The sequence below is a fragment of the Pelophylax lessonae genome (genome assembly GCF_965119305.1).
Source record: "Pelophylax lessonae genome assembly, chromosome: 6".
Lineage (NCBI taxonomy): Eukaryota > Metazoa > Chordata > Amphibia > Anura > Ranidae > Pelophylax > Pelophylax lessonae.
In genome coordinates, this window is record NC_138773.1 from 76,728,286 (window position 1) to 76,749,437 (window position 21,152).

Consider the following 21,152-nt stretch of genomic DNA (forward strand, 5'->3'; position numbering starts at 1 on the left):
TTTATTAAAGGTAAAGATAGAGATACACACACTTACATTCACCGGCACTTATGCGGTGCGGGCTTCCGAACAGCTGATGTGTGTTCAATGGCTGAACCTCCCAGGGTCTGACGCTCGCCGAGTAGGCTCCTCCCCCCGTACGCGTTACGTCAGATGACTTCACCCCGCTGACGAAGTCATCTGACGTAAGGCGTACGGGGGGAGGAGCCTACTCGGCAAGCGTCAGACCCTGGGAGGTTCAGCCATTGAACACACATCAGCTGTTCGGAAGCCTGCACTGCATAAGTGCCGGTGAATGTAAGTGTATCTCTATCTTTACCTTTAATAAATCATTCAAACAGAGCACTAGATCCCTTTTTTCTTTATCCTACTGAGTTTCCTGTCGCACTCGGACTGTCAGTATAAGGAGGAGGAGAAGGAGAGGAGTAAACAGGCTGCTTGTCCAGTATCTATTATCCTTAAAAATGTGTATGACTCCCTGGAGTCTATCCTTGAGGTGAGCTGCCATTTTTGCACAAAGCACTGGGAGCACTGGTTTGGAGTGTGGAGCACGTTTGCAGTATAATTTGGATCACAGATGGAATTATTTGGATCATTTTGATCTATTTGTTATTGATTTTTGGACTTTCATAATCACTGTGCCACTAGCACTTGGACTTTGTTTCACTATTTTAGCATCTGGCACAGATTATTGTCATTTAAATACCTATTGCGTTATTTTACATACACCAATGATGTTGTTTATATGTTAATCACCCTGATTGATTATATTTCACTTGGCGCAGCAATATTTATTTATCTTGGTTCATTTTATGACAGTGATATACCAGTAGTACATGCGTTCACCTGCTTCCCAGCTGATAATGTCTGTTTTCTACCCTCAGGCCAGCATGATGCCCTCTGTCCCTCTCGTGGTCCCACAAGCTACCCTTGGAACAGCCATGGGCCTGGCTGGCTCTGTGCAGATGATTGGTGTTGGACTTTCTAATCTTATTGTTGGCAGAATCCTTGGAACTAAATCCAGGTGTGTCCATAAATATCTATAGATGACACTGACATTTTACATAGAACCATCACCTGTCGAGCTTACACTTTAATAACCCTACCACCACCACCATACACAGACACACATAGACGGTAGGTGTAGAAGAAGTCAATTACTGTACCTGTATCTAATGGGTGCTGGGAGGGAGTATACGCAAACATGGAGGATACAATGTTATTGTCTTAGTGGAGATTGTTCTGTTGCTCTAATTATTCTATTTTTTTTTTTCTGTCTCTAGTGAAGCGAAGATTCCATTGTGGCGCTGGCAGAGGATGATGATATTTATGTTGGCAAATACCATGGCTTGTATAATGACCGCTGTGACCTTAAACATAGTGGATAAGAATCAGGTAATATATATGGAAAGTGGCACAAGCAGGTGTGCATGAGGTGTATGAGGGCTAAAACAAAGTCCATGATAAAGTCTTTGAATAAATTGACTCAGTTCTATGATGAGGTGTGCACAGTCTTGATACTCAGGGCCAGCCTTGAGGTGGAGCAGAAGCGAACTCCAAACATGCAAAAGACAAAGAGAGACAGGTGCCTCTGAGTGCAGACTGTTATGCTTATTTTACTAAACAAATGAGATAAAACTCACATGTAGTATGAGGTAAAGAAGGCATATGCAGAGCCAGTGACGCGGAGCTAGCGTTGTCCATCCTGGGAACAGATCCGCCATGTAGGGCCGTCCTGGCCAGCAGGAAGCAGCAACAATGGTGGTGTACAGGAACGAGGGGTGGACCGCAGCGTGGTCCGTGATGGCGATGTGTTTTGGAGCATGCGCACTAGCGCGACAACTCCAGGGCACGCTCCTTCAAGCTGTTGAATAGAGGCTGGGAAGTGCCTTTTATGTATAGAGAAGCACTGCCATCTAGCGGGGAAAATGCTAATCTAAATTAACAAATGTTAAAAAAAAAAGGGGTTGGCTCAAAAGGGCTAATATACAAATATTCTAGACAAGGGATGCAATCAAATTTGTACACTATAGCACATTATGCAACAGATATTTATACAACAATAATATATACAAAACTACATGTGTTCTAAAAAAAAATATAAACCATAGATATATGGTTGAATAAAATTATTTTAAAAATTACTATGTAATTTCCCTTTTTTATGCAAACCTGATATTTTTTATGCATAAAGTATATCTAGCACTAGTATCCTGATGAGAAGGAACTAATTGGATATATAAAAAATAATTTAAAAAATTATTATTTAATTTAGATGTAATAGGGATAATCTCTATTTTTAAGACGGGAAATATACATGGGGGTTCTATATGTCTCGGTCATATTGGTCTATGCATTCTCAGATTAGTACTAGAGGTACCAATAATGAGAGGCCATCAACGAGGTGAACCCTAATTGGTATGGGGAAATTAAATTAATAATGTAACTATGTAAACAATCATGGGGCTATACGTCTATTGTACTTTTAGTATCCTATGAAGGCTTCGAAGGTGCCCTAACAATTTTTAAGGGCTAATCATAAGATGTGGCAAATTTGTCCTAGGGGTCTCCATATACCTGTGAGGCTTAGGGGTACTTTAAGTGGGTATTGGTAGATACCTCAAAAGCTATAGACACTAATCCAGGTTATGGTGAACTAGAAAAACAGAAAAGACCCCTGCGTTATCAGATGGAACAGTAGACAAGCAAGGGGATAGCTGCAACTACCTAATCAGCTTTACGAAAGCTGAGTGTAAATAGATAAAAGTAAATATGTGTGGAGCTGCGCTAGTCCAAGCAAACGTGTATTCAAAATATAAGTGAATGAATATTACAATCAAATCTTGTGTAATCAGATGTCCAACCAATAGTGTATATTCATGTGAACAGATACATGAGTGCAAGTAGGTCATGAAAATTGTGGTGAATGGAGATGGGTGTGTGTGTGAAGCTGCGCTAAACAGATCTCCATTCACCACAATTTTCATGACCGACTTGCACTCATGTATCTGTTTACATGAATATACACTATTGGTTGGACATCTGATTACACAAGATTTGATTGGAATATTCATTCACTTATATTTTAAATACATGTTTGCTTGGACTAGCGCAGCTCCACACATACTGTATTTACTTTCATCAATCCAGGTTATGTATGTATGCGCTGATTGGTACAATTACTTACTATTAACGGGAAAACTCCTACCCCCAATCCACCATAGGGAAATAAGTGCAATATGTATTCTTGGCTAAGTGAAAAAAGATGAATATGTTAACAATCAGTGGCCAAAAAAATGTTAGCTACCTCTAATTCATCATTGAGCCCTCCAGGCGAGAGTGTGTCAAGGGAATATATCCAGAATGTCTTGCGTTTGCAAAGTTTGTGAAATCCCTCAGCTTCTGAAAGATTTTTTGTTATTTGCTCAATGATTCATACTTCTAAAGCCGTGGTGGATTTATCGTGTTCAGAAAAGTGGCAGGGAGCGCTGTGTTGGTCTTTGCCTTCCTCCACCTTTCACCAAATCTTTGTCCAAGTGGGCGAATGGTCAGCCCTACATAGAGTAAGTGACAAGGACAACTAAGACAATACACCACGTATTTAGAGGAACAGTTGTAAAAGTCGTCCAGTGTGTATGTTTTTCCTTTTATAGAAAATTGTTTTTATTTTACCATGTTGGATGAATGTGCGGGTCTTGCAAAGGGTTTTTTTTTTTTTGTAACAATGAAACATGCCTAGCAATGGTATAAGGCAAAGCCTAAGGGAGGAAATGTGAGTGCGGGATTTTAGCTTGCTAGGTGCAATTTTTGTTCTTTAAATTTGGGGCCTTTCTATTTGTCACCCGCCCTACGCCCTGGAGTTGTCCCCCTAGTCCGCATGCTCTGAAATGCGTTGTGAGCATGCTGGTGACGCCATCATGGACCAAGCTGCAGTCCACCCTGCATGCCAGCCTGCGGTTCAGCCCTCATTTCTGTACACCACCACTGTTGCTGCTTCCCAGAACGGCCCTACACATGGCAGATCTTTTACCAGGACAGACGACGCTAGATCCGTGGGGTCACTGGCTCTACATATGTGCCTTTTTCATCATAATCCATGTGAGTTTTAGCTCATTTGTTTAATAAAAAAATAAGCAGAACAGTCTGCACTCAGAGGCACTTGTCTCCCCTTTGTCTTTTGTAAGAGACAGGTAATGACTGTTAAGAGTTAGAAGGCTGATCATTGACTGCATAGAACACAGGGAATCTACCAATCGCTGCATAGAACACAGGGAATCTACCAATCGCTGCATAGAACACAGGGAATCTACCAATCACTGCATAGAACACAGGGAAACTACCAATCGCTGCTTAGAACACAGGGAATCTATGAATCATCACTGCGTAGAAAACTGTACTAATCAAAAATGTATTAGTGTGATTGATTCCTGAAAGTTTTGTCTAATTGATCATTACATCAGATGATTGTAGCATTGCACACGGCCAACATTAGAGTCATGACACACCTGCAGTTTTGTCTGTCACAGAAAAAACCCAAGAGCATCTGGTGCTGGCTACAATACTTTATACAGCTACAGATTACTGGTATGACATGATCACTAAAAGTTGCATTAGATAACAATTAGTTGCCGGAGCAAGTGTGCAAAAACTGAATTTTTGTAAAATCTTACCTGTAAAATTGCTTTCTCTGAGTCCTCCGACAGTCGCCGCCTCCTCTAAGTCATCACAATTGGGTATTGTCCACCTATCCGTAGGAATAGCTAGGCATATAGACTTAGTCAAAAGACAAAAGGCATTAGCATATACACACCCACGGGGGCTGTCCCATCTGGTCAATACCCCCTCTGCATCACCACTCCCAACTCAGTTTGGTAGCATAGCAGTAGGTAATAAGAACCCCAAAAAGAGGGGCGGGGGCGGCAACTGTCGGAGGACTCAGAGAAAGGAATTTTACAGGTAAGATTTTACAAAAATTCCGTTTTCTCTTACGTCCTCCGACAGTCGCCGCCTCCTCTAAGTCATCACAATTGGGATGTCCCAAAGCAGTATAGACATGAGGGATGGGAGACGCAACCGTAGAAAAGGCAACGCACTACCCACATCAGTTGGTTAAAGCCAGCGACTGTAAAGAAGGATGGAAGATCGGACCTTGAGACAGGAGATCTTCCCGCAGAGGCAGGCGCCATGAAGGAGCCACTGCCAGGTGAACAACGTCGGCGTACCAGGACCGGCGTGGCCAGTCCGGTGCCACCAGAATCACCATGTGCGGTTCCGAGGCCAATCTGCGAAGGAACCGGGATAGTAACTGAATCGGAGGAAAGGCGTACATCAGACGATACTGATGCCAAGGGGCCACCAATGCATCCGAGGCGACCGCCAACAGATCGCGCGTTCTCGCCACGAACCTTCCCACTTTTCGATTTAGCCGGGATGCGAACAGATCCACGTCTGGGGATCACCACCTCGCACACAGCATCTGAAAGACCTCCGGGTGTAGGGACCATTCCCCCTGGTCCAGGGTCTGGCGGCTCAGATAGTCGGCCTGACAATTTTCTACACCCGGAATGTGAACTGCCGAGATCGCCGGGACATGAGTCTCAGCACAAGACAGAATATCGGTCACCTCTCGGGCCGCTCGAGCACTCCTGGTGCCCCCCTGGTGGTTGATGTAAGCCACCGCGGTAGCATTGTCCGTCTGTACGCGAACAGGCAGGCCCTGGAGACGGTCTGACCACTGGAAGAGACAGAGTTTTATTGCTCTTAGTTCCAGCACATTTATCGGGAGGGAGGATTCCTCCTCCGACTAAGTGCCCTGGGCAGACAGGTTGCCCAGGACTCCACCCCAGCCCGACAGGCTGGCGTCCGTGGTAACCACTGTCCACACCACCGGGCGGAAGGACTTGCCTTCCGCCACCGCCGGGGACCGGATCCACCACAGAAGAGCCAATCTGGTCTGGCGACTCAAGGAGACATCCAGATCCAAGGACTGAGGAAGTCTGTCCCACCTGACCAGGATCTCCGTCTGGAGAGCCTGCGTGTGGAACTGGGCAAAGGGAATCCCCTCGAAGGCCGACACCGTCAACCCCAGGCCTCGCATGCAGGTCCTGAGTGACGAGGATGGATTGTCCCTGAGGGACCTGAGTTCTTCCCGCAAAGTCCGGAACTTGTCCTCCGGCAAGAACACCTTTGCCTGAGCAGAGTCCAGAACCATTCCCAGGTAGGGAAGGCGAAGCGACGGAGACAACGCTGATTTCTGAACGTTGATGGTCCATCCGAACTCCTGGAGCGTCTGTACCGTGATGGACAGATCGCGCACAAGGTCCTGGCTGGCCCTCGATCTCAGAAGCAGATCGTCCAGGTACCCCAGGACCGCAATGCCCTGGGTCCGTAGCAGGCCCAGGACCGGTGCCAACACCTTGGTAAACACCCTTGGTGCTGAAGCGAGACCGAAAGGTAACGCCACAAACTGGTATTGGTCCTCTGCGATAGCAAACCAAAGGTACCGCTGATGACCCTCGAAAATGGGGATGTGCAGGTATGCATCCTTCAGATCTATCGAAGCCAGGAATTCTCCCGGACTCAAGGAGGCCACAACCGAACGGAGAGACTCCATTCGAAACTTTCGAACACGCACGAAGCGGTTCAGCGCTTTTAGGTCCAGAATAGGACGCACTTTGCCCTCCTTCCTGGGCACAGTGAACAGATTCGAATAAAACCCCGAAACCTGTCCCGATGAGGCACCGGGACAATCATTATCCGGAGCAGCCAAGGTTGGAGGAAACCGCGCAAACGTCCCCCCACCCCTGAAATGGGTGAGGGCGCCCCTTCAGGCAGAGGCGGATAGTCCCGCCGAGCCGGCATTGCCGGCCTTCTGCTTACCCGCCCAGGGCTTCTTCTGGTTGCTCTGGGCCTTGAAGGGCTTGCCCTTGGATTGGTTCCGAAAGGCACGAAAGGACCCCTGATTGAATCTAGGCGCAGAACCCCGCTTGCCTCGGAAAGACTTGTTCTTCGGGTTCTGGGGCAGCATAGTGCTCTTGCCCCCCGTGACGCCTTTCACCAGGGTATCCAACGCCTCGCCAAAAAGGCGAGAGCCAGCATAGGGAAAATCAGCAACTGTTTTCCGCGAGGACTGGTCGGCCGACCAGCTCTTCAGCCATATCAGTCGCCGGTTGAGAACCGCGACACACGAGAGGCGAGCCACCAAGGGGGCCTCATTTAAGGCTGCATCACACAAATACATGACTCCTTGGTGGATCTGGTCCACCATTTCCAGCCGGGCAGGCGGCAAGTCATCGGACACTAGGTTGCTTCGAAGCACCTTGATCCAATCAGCTACCGCCTGAGCCACCATAACGGACGCGAAAACGGGTTTGAGCAACGAACCCGCCACCGTATAGGAATGGCGGGCTGGAGGCGCCAACCGCCGGTCCGTGGGATCCCGGAAAACCGGAGTATCCTCAGTAGGAACCAAGGTAGCCTTGTTCAACACGGCCACAGTGTGATCTACCTGTGGAGGCACACACCATCGCGATTCTGTAGCCGGCGCAAAAGGATAAAGCAATTTGAACCGACTAGGCACCACGAATGGACGTTTTAACGTGCGCCACATTTCATTAACAGTGTAATGAAATTCAGCTGGGCAAGGAAAAACCTGCGCAGACTTGCGGGTCCTGTGCGTCCCAAAAGAGGACACAACGCCCGGAGGACTGGGCTCATCCTCTAAATGCAAGGTTTCCTTCACAGAAACAATTAACTCATCCATAGTCGCCCATTCTTCAGGTGACCCTGGGGAGGATGTGTCAACACCCTCAATTTCAACCTCCCCCTCAGACCCCGGGGGGTCCAGGGATGAGCAGGACCCTGAAAAGGACACGCTCGCAGCAGCAGCCATATCCCCATCTGAATCAGAAGAGAGAGACAGCCTGGGCCGTTTTCTCGCAGCCCGTTCAGACATCAGCATTTCCATATTTGCCACTAAAGTCGCAACCACAGCAGCCAGATCAGGTCGCAGCGGAGCCACAGGAGAACTGGGGCCCCCCACTAAAGCTGGAGGAAACTTGCTTTCCTGAAAATCCATGGCTCAAGACAAGAAAAAATTACAGTGCAAAAAAATAGTGTACTGTCCCCTTAAATAGCGCTGCGGAGTGCGCAGCCCACCGCTACTGTCACAGCTATGAAGACCCCCAAAAGGAGAAAGAAAACTAAGCCAGAAGCAGTATACAGAAGAAGACAGAGAGATACACTGCAGAGTCCGCAGATCGTTGCTACCTGTGTCTGTGCTGCCTGAGAGGAAAAGGAAATGCTGCTGGAAGGGGCAGGCTATAAGCCAGACCTCAGGGAAAATGGCTGCCCATAGGAAATGCATTGGAGGCTACACCAAGATGGCCGCCGAACCGATCGTTCTACAGCCCACAAAATGGCGGCGGAGGGCGCCAAAACGATCTGTATACTCGCCCCAGAGGGGCCATATCCATGTGCAGTAAAAAACATGGCGGACCGCACGAACATACCCCCGCAGCGGTCGCCGCACAACACACAAGTCTGTACCCCCAAACATGCACCTAAGGTGACACAGGGACAGGGACCCCCAGCAAAAACATACAGATCTGCACAAAACGAACCCCGCAGGGATCGCACAAGGAGTCACACCGGCACAGACATGGGGACACCCAGCAACACAGACTGCCACCCCAGACAGAGGCCCCACACAGAAACGTACTTACCTGTACCCGATGGCGTGGGGGAGCCTCTATGCACGGATAAACCTCTGTCCTCTCCTGACAGGGAGTGCCGTGAGCCAGGGACATGACGCTGCAGCAGCGCAGACAAGTCCTGTGAGGTAGCCACCTCACGGCTGCATCCCTGCAGCGAACAGGGATGGGTCCTTCTTAATGCCAGGGCGAACCATAGCTGAACGCTCGATGGCGGGCTGGGGGTCCATCTGACCCTCTGTGCCCTGGAGAACCAGGGCGGCCAGTCCGAATCCCAGCACCGCATGATCCATCTTCATCCGAAGAATAAACTAACACTAAAGCTGACAAAATAAACAGCTAGTAAAGTGAGAGAAAAAAACTAACATTTAAAAGAAAATCAAATAAAAGATTTAGGAAGGCTGAGACTGAAGCCCCAGCACAAGGTAGCCTGAACTATTCCTGATGCTAGGCAAACAAACTGAGTTGGGAGTGGTGATGCAGGGGGGGTATTGACCAGATGGGACAGCCCCCGTGGGTGTGTATATGCTAATGCCTTTTGACTAAGTCTATATGCCTAGCTATTCCTACGGATAGGTGGACAATACCCAATTGTGATGACTTAGAGGAGGCGGCGACTGTCGGAGGACGTAAGAGAAAAGCCGATTGCTAAGGGACAGTAATGCTGCAATTGTGGTGACACACACCTTTCATTGAGGGAGGTTAATTTCTTTTTTTCTTGGAAACAGAAACTCTAAGCAATTTGTAGTGCTCCAGAATGCCTCATGACCACTATAACAATGTATTACTACGTCTTTTGCTGATCTCTACTTTCTGCATGTCACCAGGGAGGCACACTGAACAAAATGTCAAAGCGAAGACCTCAGACAGAGCATGAATCCAGAGATGGAGCTGCTAGAACATGGATCCTGAATGATAAGGATGACCGTAACTATCTATCAACAAAATTAGAGGATCGCTAAATCCCTTGTAAAAGAAACCCACCATGAGATACTGTATATACAATAGTTGCATTGCAGATATCTACTGAAAATGCTAGTTGCTGTTGTGGTATTACGTGACAAACAATGTGATGGATTCTAATGGCGAGGCTATATGAATTAAAAATTAAATTGAGATCAGTGCCTCCAGCCGTTCTGGCAAATTTAAATAATTTGATCAATTAAATTAATTGAGTTCAAATACTTTGAGAAAATATACCACCACAATATAACTCTATTATATCCTGAGTTCTTTGAGCTAATATGATATCATACCAAATATCCTATTCGTCTACCAACTTGCAGACATTTATATAATTTATTTGTATACAAAATTTTTTTTTTATACTCACGAAGGACTTTATTGAAATTCAGAACTGTAGCATTGCCATGCAACACAAACAACCATTGCCAAGATTGTTCATAAATACCATCAAAGCTGATACAAACAGCGATAAGTAAAGTTGTTACATACATAGCATACAGCTGCATTGACAGAATCGGTATATGTAAGCAAAATCAGATCTATTACTGCACAGGAGCCCACTCCTAGATGACATTCTTTTGCAGTATTCATTCTTAACCTATCCATAACTCGATCTACTGGTGCTAGCCCAGGAACATACAGCCAGGGATTTATATTTTTTCATACCTATTCGGGCATCCTCTGTGCTGTAATATATTTTTCCAACCTTAAAGTACTGCCAACATTCTTAATCCATTCCCGTATAGTAGGCAGATACTCTGACTTCCAGTGTACAAGTATTAACTTTCGAGCTGGAAACAAGGCTCTTACTATGGCCTCTCTTTTAAACTTTTCCAAGTCAAATTCATCCAACATACTAAATATACAACATTTTGGGTTTAGGGGAATGGATACCTGAAACATTAAATAATATTGCTGCGCCAAGTGAAAAAAGTTATAAATGAATGTGTTTAAATCAAATACTCAATAATCTTAAATCAACTCTAATAATAGTGAAAATCCGTGATAATTGCAGTCCCAATTTAAAAGTGAACAATGATAAATGAAGTATTCAATCTTCATCTGTGATCACAAAATAAAGTGCTGCATGCTTCACTCCAGTGCTCCCAGTGGCTAGTGCAAGATAAGCAGCTTACCTTAGGATTAGACTCAACAGAGTCATACACGCTTTGGGATGTACTAGATATAAGGATAACGGCCTGGAATCCCCTCTTTCACCGCTTCCAGCTATCGCTCCACAGGAACCAGGAACCCGGTGTAAATAAAGGAAGAGAGGATCCAATGCTCTCTGTTTGCAAAGGTTTTTATTTCTAACACATGCAAATCCACTTACATTGGTGTGCACTTAAGCAGTGTGGGCTTGTAGCGTCAGAAAGGAATCGACGTACTCCGAGCAGACTCCTGCCCCGTACGCGTTACGTCAGAGACCCCGCTGACGAAGTCTCTGATGGAGGACTCCTCCTCCGACCAAGTGCCCTGGGCAGACAGGTTGCCCAGGACTCCACCCCAGCCTGACAGGCTGGCATCCGTGGTAATCACTGTCCACAGCAACGGACGGAAGGATTTTCCTTCCGACACAGCCGGGAACTGAAGCCACCACAGAAGATCCATTCTGGTACGGCGGCTCAACGAGACCCTCAGATCCAAGGACTGAGGTAGTCTGTCCCACCTGGCCAGGATCTCCGCTTGGAGAGACCGTGTGTGAAACTGAGCAAATGGTATCGACTCGAAGGCTGACACCATCAACCCCAGGCACCGCATACAGGCCCTGAGTGACGAGGATTAGTTGTCTCTGAGGGACCAGATCTCGTTCTAAAGGGTCCGGAGCTTGTCCTCCGGCAGAAACACCTTTGCTTGAGCAGAGTCCAGAACCATTCCCAAATAGGGAAGACGAACCGAAGGAGACAAGGTCGACTTCTGAACGTTGATGGCCCAACCGAACTACTGGAGCGTCTGTACCGTAGTGGACAGATCGCGCAGCAGGCCCTGACTGGCACTCGATCTTAACAGGAGATCGTCCAGATATCCCAACACCGCAATGCCCTGTGCCCTCAACAGGCCCAGAACAGGCGCCAGCACTTTGGTAAAGACCCTTGGAGCCGAAGCGAGACCGAAAGGTAACGCTACAAACTGATAGTGGTCCTCCGATATTGCAAATCGGAGGTAACTCTGATGACCCTCGAAAACGGGGATGTGCAGGTACGCATCCTTTAGGTCGATAGAGGCCAGGAATTCCTCTGGACTCAGGGAGGCCACCACCGAGCGGAGGGATTCCATGCGGAACTTTCGAACTCGCACAAAGTGGTTCAGAGCTTTCAAGTCCAGGATAGGACGTACCTTGCCCTCCTTTCTGGGCACAGTGAACAGATTAGAGTAAAACCCACGAAACCTGTCCCGATGAGACACCGGGACAATCACCCCCTGGGCAAGGAGATCCTGCACCGCTTGATGCAGGTCCTGTAGGCGCCCTGGGGTCAAATGAAGATTTGAGGGAAAGTATCTGTCCGCCGGCCGCGAAAGGAATTCGATCTTGTATCCTGATCGAATGATTTCCTGAACCCACCTGTCCAGACTTCGGAGCAGCCAAGGTTGGAGGAAAGCGCGCAAACATCCCCCCACCCCTGAAACGGGTGAGGGCGTCCCTTCAGGCAGAGGCGGATTGAGCCGCCGCACCGGCATGGCCGGACTTTTGCTTGCCCGCCCAGGGCTTCTTATGGCCACCTTGGCCCTTGAAGGGCTTGCCTTTGTTTTGTGTCTTGAAGGCACGAAAGGACCCTTGATTGGGTCTAAAGGCGGGACCCCGCTGGCTGCAAAAAGGCTTGTTCTTCGGATTCTGGGGCAGCAGAGTGCTTTTGCCCCCAGTGACTCCTTTCACCAAAGTATCTAAGGCCTCGCCAAAAAGGCGAGACCCTGCATAGGGAAAATTGGTTAAGTACCACAACACTAGACAGGCGCGCAGCCAAAGGGGCCTCATTCAAGGCCACATCGCACAAATACATGACCCCTTGATGAATTTGGTCCACCATGTCCAGCGTAGCAGGTGTGGCAGACTCAGACACTAGTGTGCGTCTAAGCACCTTAGTCCAATCCGCCACCGCCTGAGCCACCATGACAGAAGCGAAGTTAGGTTTGAGCATGGAACCCGCCACCATGTAGGCATGGCGGGCAAGAGACTCCAACCTCCTGTCCGTAGGATCCCGGAACCCCGGGGTATCCTCAGTGGGAACCAAAGTAGCCTTGTTCAACACGGCCACAGTGTGATCCACCTGGGGGGCCACACACCAGCGCGAATCCGTAGAAGGCGCAAAGGGGTAGAGCAGTTGAAACCGTTTTGGCACCGTGAAGGGGCGTTTCAAACTGCGCCATTGTTCATTCACTGTTTGATGAAACTCAGCGGGGCAGGGGAAAACTTGCGCCGACTTGCGGGTCCTATGCGTACCAAAAGAGGACACAATGCCCGGAGGATTGGGCTCATCCTCCAAATGTAGGGTTTCTTTTACAGAAGAAATCAATGCATCCATAGCTGCGCGTTCGTCAGGCGACCCCAGGGGAGAATCATCTACCCCTTCCACCTCCCCCTCAGACCCCAGCGGGTCCAGGGACGAGCGAGACCCTGAAAAGGGCACGCCAGCCACAGCAGCCACATCACCATCTGAATCAGAAGAGAAAGATATCCTAGGCCTCTTTCTAGCAGCTCGTTCAGCCACCAGCACCTCCATTTTGGACACTAAAGCCGCCACCACAGTGGCCAAATTAGGTAGAACGGGGGGGTTCAGCAGAACTGGGGTCCCCCACCAAGACTCTGCATTGAAAAGGGGCACGCTGTGGTCACTCTGCATTGAAAAGGGGGCACGCTGTGGTCACTCTGCATTGAAAAGGGGGCACGCTGTGGTCACTCTGCATTGAAAGGGGGCAGGCTGTGATCACTCTGCATTGAAAGGGGGCATAGCAAGCTGTTGAAAAAGCCCACAGTAAAGCCAGACATGCTGCCCACACCCAAAATGACCTGACCTGGGGTGCAGAGCACTGCGCCCTAGCCCACCCATTTGTGTGACAATAGCGAATGAAAATTTGCTATTGTCACATGGATCCTCCTGGCAAATCAGGAAGGGGGTCCGGACCCGCTTCCTGATTGGCCGAAAGGCGAACTCATGCCATTGGCCGAGGAGGAGGTGGGAGGACTCGAGGTGACGCGGGGGACTGAGGAGAAGCCGCCGCTGCAGCTAAGTGCACTGACTGGTCTCTCTGCATTGAATGGGGGCACGCTGGTCCCTTTGCATTGAATGGGGGCACGCTGGTCCCTCTGCATTGAATGGGGGCACGCTGGTCTCTCTGCATTGAAAGGGGGCACGGCGCGCTGGTCTCTCTGCATTGAAAGGGGGCACGGCGTGCTGGTCTCTCTGCATTGAAAGGGGGCATGGCACGCTGGTGTCTCTGCATTGAAAAGGGGGCACGCTGGTCACTCTGCATTTGAAAGGGGGCACGCTGGTCACTCTGCATTGAAAAGGGGGCACGCTGGTCACTCTGCATTGAAAAGGGGGCACGCTGTGGTCACTCTACATTGAAAGGGGGCAGGCTGTGTTCACTCTGCTTTGAAAGGGGGCACGCTGTGGTCACTCTGCATTGAAAGGGGGCACGCTGTGGTCACTCTTCATTGAAAGGGGGCTAGATGTTCTCTCTGCATTGAAAGGGGGCACGCTGGTCTCTCTGCATTGAAAGGGGGCACGCTGGTCTCTTTGCATTGAAAGGGGGCACGGCGCGCTGGTCTCTCAGCATTGAAAAGGGGGCACGCTGGTCACTCTGCATTTGAAAGGGGGCACGCTGGTCACTCTGCATTTGAAAGGGGGCACGCTGGTCACTCTGCATTGAAAAGGGGGCACGCTGGTCACTCTGCATTGAAAAGGGGGCACGCTGGTCACTCTGCATTGAAAAGGGGGCACGCTGGTCACTCTGCATTGAAAAGGGGCACGCTGTGGTCACTCTGCATTGAAAAGGGGGCACGCTGTGGTCACTCTGCATTGAAAAGGGGGCACGCTGTGGTCACTCTGCATTGAAAAGGGGGCACGCTGTGGTCACTCTGCATTGAAAGGGGGCAGGCTGTGATCACTCTGCATTGAAAGGGGGCAGGCTGTGATCACTCTGCATTGAAAGGGGGCAGGCTGTGATCACTCTGCAGTGAAAGGGGGCATGCTGTGGTCACTCTGCATTGAAAGGGGGCAGGCTGTGTTCACTGTGCTTTGAAAGGGGGTACGCTGTGGTCACTGCATTGAATGGGGCACACTATACCTTGATTACTGAAGGCCCCTTTCACACTTTTGTGACCTCAAAGTCACGCAATTTTTTACATCGTTTTTTGCCGCAAAGCAATGCTTATTACATATTTCTGTTTGTGCCCCCCCCCCCCCAAAAAAAAATTTTGAGCATCAGCCGCCACTATATAAATAAAATAATAAAAAATATGCGCATTGGAATTCGTTCATATTTTTTTTCGAACTATAGTCCAGCCCCCAACAGTGTCTGAGGGACCGTGAACTGGCCCCCTGTTTAAAAAGTTTGAGGACCCCTGTCCTGAACAATGGAAACTTTAAACAGTAATATCATATGTACATCTAATGAACAGCTAACAAACACATAAACATCCCACAATTATTCGGTAACAAGGTAAATCACATCAAAGAGGATTAGCAGACAGAAACAATAGGTGACTCAATTAACAAAGGAAATTCCTAGGAACAACTAGGAGGCACGCAATGGAGGAATTATACAATGAGAGAAAGACACATTAATAAACAGATTTACACAAAGAAGCAGGAGACACCAGCATCGGGTTGTTTGAACTGAATATAATCTTATGCTTAGAGTCTCTGAGTCCAGGAGGGGTTTGAAGCAGTCATTGCTGGATTTGGGGACAGAGGCTCCAAATCTGTATCCAGGTCCTAGCTTCCCAGCATCTTTGTGTTTCAGGGAGAAATGGACTCAAATTCAAAGCAAAACCACTCCAATGGTCCCCCAGATACACCTCCCAAAGAATAGAGCGCCCTCAAAAGCCAGGACCCATACTCCGTATAACAGAGGCTACCCTGCAGTCCCCTCCAAAAGCCCCTGTGTCGGTTGGGTCTGTCACACCTTTCACCTTGCACTATCTACATAGCAACTTAGCCAGCTCTGTATAGATGTTATTCTGTCAAATGGGACTAAGCTCAGTAAACCAATTGACCCTCTGAAGGTGTTTAGTTTTAGTCTATAATTTCTGAATGAGGTTATACATAGCATAGACTTTGTGCGGTTTTCCAAAGGCCTGACCCTCAGGAAAGTATAAAGCATCACAGCTACTGACGAGCTGCAGAGTCATCATGATCATCTGCCGTACGCAGAGTACCAAGCAAGTGCCCACCATGTTTGGGGTGTTGCATATGTTCCAATTTAATTCTAGGGACACAGTCCTTCCAAATTAGGGTATAGAAACGGGAGTTAACTAGTAACTATAGACCTGTCAGCCTAACATCAGTAGTCTGCAAGATTTTGGAGGGGATGTTAGGAGCTATATACACAAGACTTTAGTAATGAAAACGGTATTATCAGTAGTAATGGATTCATGAAAAATCGTTCTTGCCAGACCAATCTATTAACCTTCTATGACGAGGTGAGTTGCCATCTAGATAAAAGAAGGCCTGTGGATGTGGTGTATCTGGACTTTGCAAAGTCATTTGACACAGTTCCCCACAAATGCTTACTATACAAACTAAGGTACATAGGTATGGACCATAGGGTGAGAACCTGGATAGAGAACTGGCTCCAGGGAAGAGTCTAGAGGGTGGTGATAATTGGGGAGTACTCGGATTGGGCGGGTGTGGAAAGTGGGGTCCCCCAAGGATCTGTCGTGGGACCAATCCTGTTTAATTTGTTCATAAATGATCTAGAGGAGGGGATATCTAGCACAATCTCTGTGTTTGTGGATGATACTAAACTAAGCAAGGCAATAACTTCTATACAGGATGTGAAAACCTTACAAGCAGACCTGAACAAAATAATGGGGTGGGCAACTACATGGCAGATGAGGTTTAATTTTGAAAAACGTAAGGTAATGCACTTGGGAGTCAGAAACACGAACACAAGCTACTCACTAGGGGGGGAACCTCTGGGTGAATCTAAGATGGAAAAGGACCTGGGGATCCTAGTGGGCAACAGGCTTGGCAGTGGCATGCAATGCCAAGCGGCTGTAAGCAAAGCCAATAGAATATTGGCATATATAAAAATGGGGATTCACTTCAGAAATAGAGATTATTCTCCCACTCTACAAGAATCAAGTCTGGCCACATCTGAAGTATGCTGTCCAGTTCTGGGCACCGGTCCTCAGTAAGGATGTGCTGGTACTGGAGAGAGTCCAGAGAAAGGCAACAAAAATAATTAGGGGAATGGAGGATCTAAGCTATGAGGAAAGACTACAAGCATTGAACTTATTCTCTCTGGAGAAGAGACGCTTGAGAGGGGATATGATATCAATGTACAAATACTGTACTGGTGACCCTAGCATAAGGAACAAACTTTTCAGAGAAAGGGAATACAATAAGACACAGGGCCACTCACTAAAACTAGAGGAAAAACAGTTTAACCTTAAAATGCGTAGGGGGTTCTTTACTGTTAGAGCAGTGGGGATGTGGAACTCTCTTCCACAAGCAGTGGTATCAGCAGGGAGTATCGATAGTTTCAAAAAAATATTAGACAGTCACCTTAAAGACCACAACGTACAGGGGTATACAATGTACGGTTAACATCAAACACACACACAAATCATAGGTTGAACTGATGTCTTTTTTTCAACCTCACTAACTATGCAACTAAGAAAAAAAAGTAACTGAGGCTTGATTATCATCTTGATTTCATTTATCTTTCCAGCCTCCGAAAGTCGAATAAAGTTTTCAATTTTATTGTAATCACAGAACCACTCTAGAAGGGGGAGATGTTCAACCTGCAAAAATCACTAATGCTAATGTAAGGGGAAACCTGAAACCCTAAATATCTAAAAGAAGTGGTAATGGGAATAGGACATGCTAGAGTTACTGGCTGTGTAGTGTCTCCATCTAATAACATTAGAGCAGATTTTGACCAGTTTATAAGTCACGCAAATCTTCCAAGCTCCGTATGAGTGACCATGGCCTCCCGTGTCCGTGTCACCAAGCAGTAGCAAGGGATCATCTGTATAATGCATTACCTTCTCTTGCTTATCCCCATAGCAGACACCAATAACACAGGGGGTTGGATGTTCTCATAATAGCCAAGAGCGAATAAGAGGGGCGAAAGGGGACACCTGTCTAGCACCTCTCCACAGGGTAAAAACGTGTGACAATCTACTGGATTCCCATATGGCTGCCTGTGGATGGCTATACAATAGGCGTACCCAGGCGGAGTACGTGATTTACGTGTTAAGGTGTCCTTGTGGGTTGTTATATGTGGGGCGCACTATGCGGACTCTACGCAAACGCATAGGTGAACATCGCATATTCATTCAAAAAGGGTGTGACAAACACAGCGTTCCCCGCCATTTCCTAAAAATGCACAATAAGATATAGGTAGTTTTGGTACCTCAAGCCAGTGGTTTGGGACTTTATGGGCTAGTATAAAGTCAGGTTTAGTAAAAAAAAGGGTTTTATTCAAAAAATAAATAAAGAAATGAAAAGTAATAATCACATATGTACAATATCACATAAAGTGAGGGTTAGAGACCCATTGGTGATTGGTGAGAAGTAAGAAAAAGACAGTGACATGTGTGATAGGTGACAATTGGTATTCCCCCCTATTATCTTCACGCTTGCATGGCGTGGAGTCTGTAGGGGGAGATATCCTTAGTTCCTACGCGTTTCGGCTTACGCCTTTATCGAGGAAATTTATCACCGTATCTGCAAGTATATGGTATATAGTTAGAATATTGTGCTGCCAATGGAGAACTTTCATTGGTAGCCAATAAAATGCAATACGTACTTTGGGGGAAAAATTGCTGCCATAAAAAACTTTATCCTTGGTCCTTGTTTTTCCACGCAGAAATTGGAGGTGGGCACTGGTCTCTGAAGTATAAATTATAGATAAAATGATTGGTATGGTATATATGTGTGTGTGGATTGTAAGAAATTCCAGGTTGAGGGTACTTACAGCTGATAAATTGCTAGAAAGTACAGGCGGTGAGGTAATCTTCCATCCTGGTCCTATTATTCTATTAGGACAGAAAGGGAAATCCATTTAAGGAAGATAATTTTTCTCTTATATAATATATAGAGAACCTGGTCATAACTTACATTGTATTGAGGCAATCTGGGTGTAATGTTGCTTCCGGCCACCGGGTGGTGTTCACATGAATATCTCCTATTGAGTAATAAGGAAGGTATATGGTGCTTTTACTTTTCAATAGTGACTTAGAAGGAAACCCTCAATGCATATTCAGCATTGTGGTTTACTTACAGTTTTTGTGGTAGTTCCTGTGTTCTTCCAGGGTTAGTAGTTTAGCAGAGCGGCAGCGTCCTATCGTTCCCTCGGCTAGAGGGAAGTGGCGCCCTATTGCAATTCCCGGCCTTTATATAATGCCCACGCATGCGCAATAGAGTGCATGACGTAACTGGCTGACTTCCGGGTGCTGCGTGCGATGCGCGCGCAGCTTGTCAGCTCAGAGGGATTATGTATTCAGCGGCCGCCGACACATTTTAAGAGCAGAGATCCTGCTATGGATCCTAGGGATTGATCTTTTCCTACCATCTGCTCATTTAGTCCCTGGATTTGTAAAAAGCCAGGGACCCCTGTGCCGGGTGTGGATTTTTAAAGGAACAAGGATTATGGTTTCCAGGCAGGTTTAAGGGAATTATATATGATAATGTTCAGAGTAGGAATTTGTTTATAAACATAGAGTACATGCATATGTATAGTAAATTATAGTGTTAATTACATGTTAAACAGCAATTCCAATAAATACATACATAGAGTTTGGGATATCAATGGTGGTTTGAATGACATGGATGGGGGTTTCCCCGGGATGGGGATAGTTGGCAAATTATCCAAAAGTATAATATGAGAGATGAATCAAAAAAAGGGGGAAAAGTTATATAGAAATTAATAATAAATAAAAATAAAAATATATATTATAATAAAAGAAAAATAAGAAAAATAAAGAAAAATAATTAAATTAAATGAGATTAATTATAAAATAAAAATAAAAATGAAAAAGATGAAGAAGATGAAAAGAATGAAAAAAATGAAAAGAATGAAAAAAATGAAAAAGATTGAAAAAAATGGATGGAGGAGGGGGAGGGTTTGAATGAATTATACTTGATGTATTTAGTCCTGGTGGCTGAGTAGCATTCAATTTCTTGATCCAGCGCATTTCTATCTGGAGTAACAGTTTGTTCCAGTCCCCACCACGGGTGGGGGGGGGGGGGGATATGGACTCTGTCTAATATAGAGAATTTGACCTTGGGCATTTTGTACTTATGATTGTTGGTGACATGGCGGCCCAGTGGGAGGTGAAAGTTCCCAATGGACATGGTGTTCATATGTTGATTGACTCGGAGGCCAAATTCTTGGCGGGTCTTACCAACATAGAATCCCCCACACTCACATTCCATGAGGTAGACCACACCCTTGGTCTTGCAATTTGCAAAATGCTTCGGGGTAAATAGATCTCCATTCGGTAGGATTTTAATAGTGGATTTTTGAATGACTGCACATTGTGCGCAGGACCCACAGGGGAATGTTCCCTTGGTCCTGCATGGGTCTTTCCTAGATTTGAACTCGCTATGTACTAGCGTTTGTTGTAAGGAGGTGGTCTCCTTATATGTGATTAAAGGTGATCAAATCCTTGATGGATGGATCTTCTCTGAGGATATTCCAATTTTTTTGCAGAATGTTGCAAATTTTTTGGTGTTCGTTTGAGAATCTCATTATGATTCTTGTTGGTTGTTGATTAGTCTTCTGGTCCTGTTGATTTATTTTTTTAAAAATGAGTTCTTGTCTGTCCTTTTTTTGGGCTTTATTAAACGCTTTCCTCAGACATGTTTTGGTGTATCCCCTTTCACGGAGTCTATTGGTGAGAGCGTCTGCTTCTTTTTGGTATTCCTCTTGGGTAGTACAATTCCTTTTTAATCTGAGGAATTGGCTGTATGGTATGGATTGTTTTAGTGGTTCCAGGTGGAAGCTGGTGGCATGGAGTATGGTGTTGCCGGCGGTCTCCTTACGGTATAGGGTGGTCATTATTTGGCCTTCTGAGTCCTTGTAAATATAGGTGTCCAGGAATGCGACTTTTGATGTACTGTGTGTCATAGTAAAGTACATGTTATGATTGTTTTGATTCATTTTGGTTAGGCATCCTTCAATAAGATTTTCCGGTCCATCCCATATTATCAGGATGTCGTCCAGGTATCTCTGCCAAATCATTATATTTTCAGTGAATTCGGTGTTGTCTTCTGATGTCAAGAATTCTTGTTCCCATTCCCC

At 46.6% G+C, this 21,152-nt stretch overlaps 1 protein-coding gene across 1 annotated transcript in view; it reads left to right on the forward strand.

Annotated features, from left to right (window-relative positions):
* The window catches only part of LOC309557678 (lysosomal dipeptide transporter MFSD1-like), a 77,130-nt gene extending 67,492 nt beyond the window's left edge, over positions 1-9,638 (forward strand). The window contains exons 11-12 of the mRNA XM_082260463.1: positions 885-1,024; positions 9,539-9,638. Of these exons, the coding sequence (XP_082116589.1) occupies positions 885-1,024; positions 9,539-9,551 (153 nt within the window). The 3' untranslated portion in view covers positions 9,552-9,638. The remainder of the gene's footprint in view (positions 1-884; positions 1,025-9,538) is intronic.
* Positions 9,639-21,152: the final 11,514 nt, after the last annotated feature.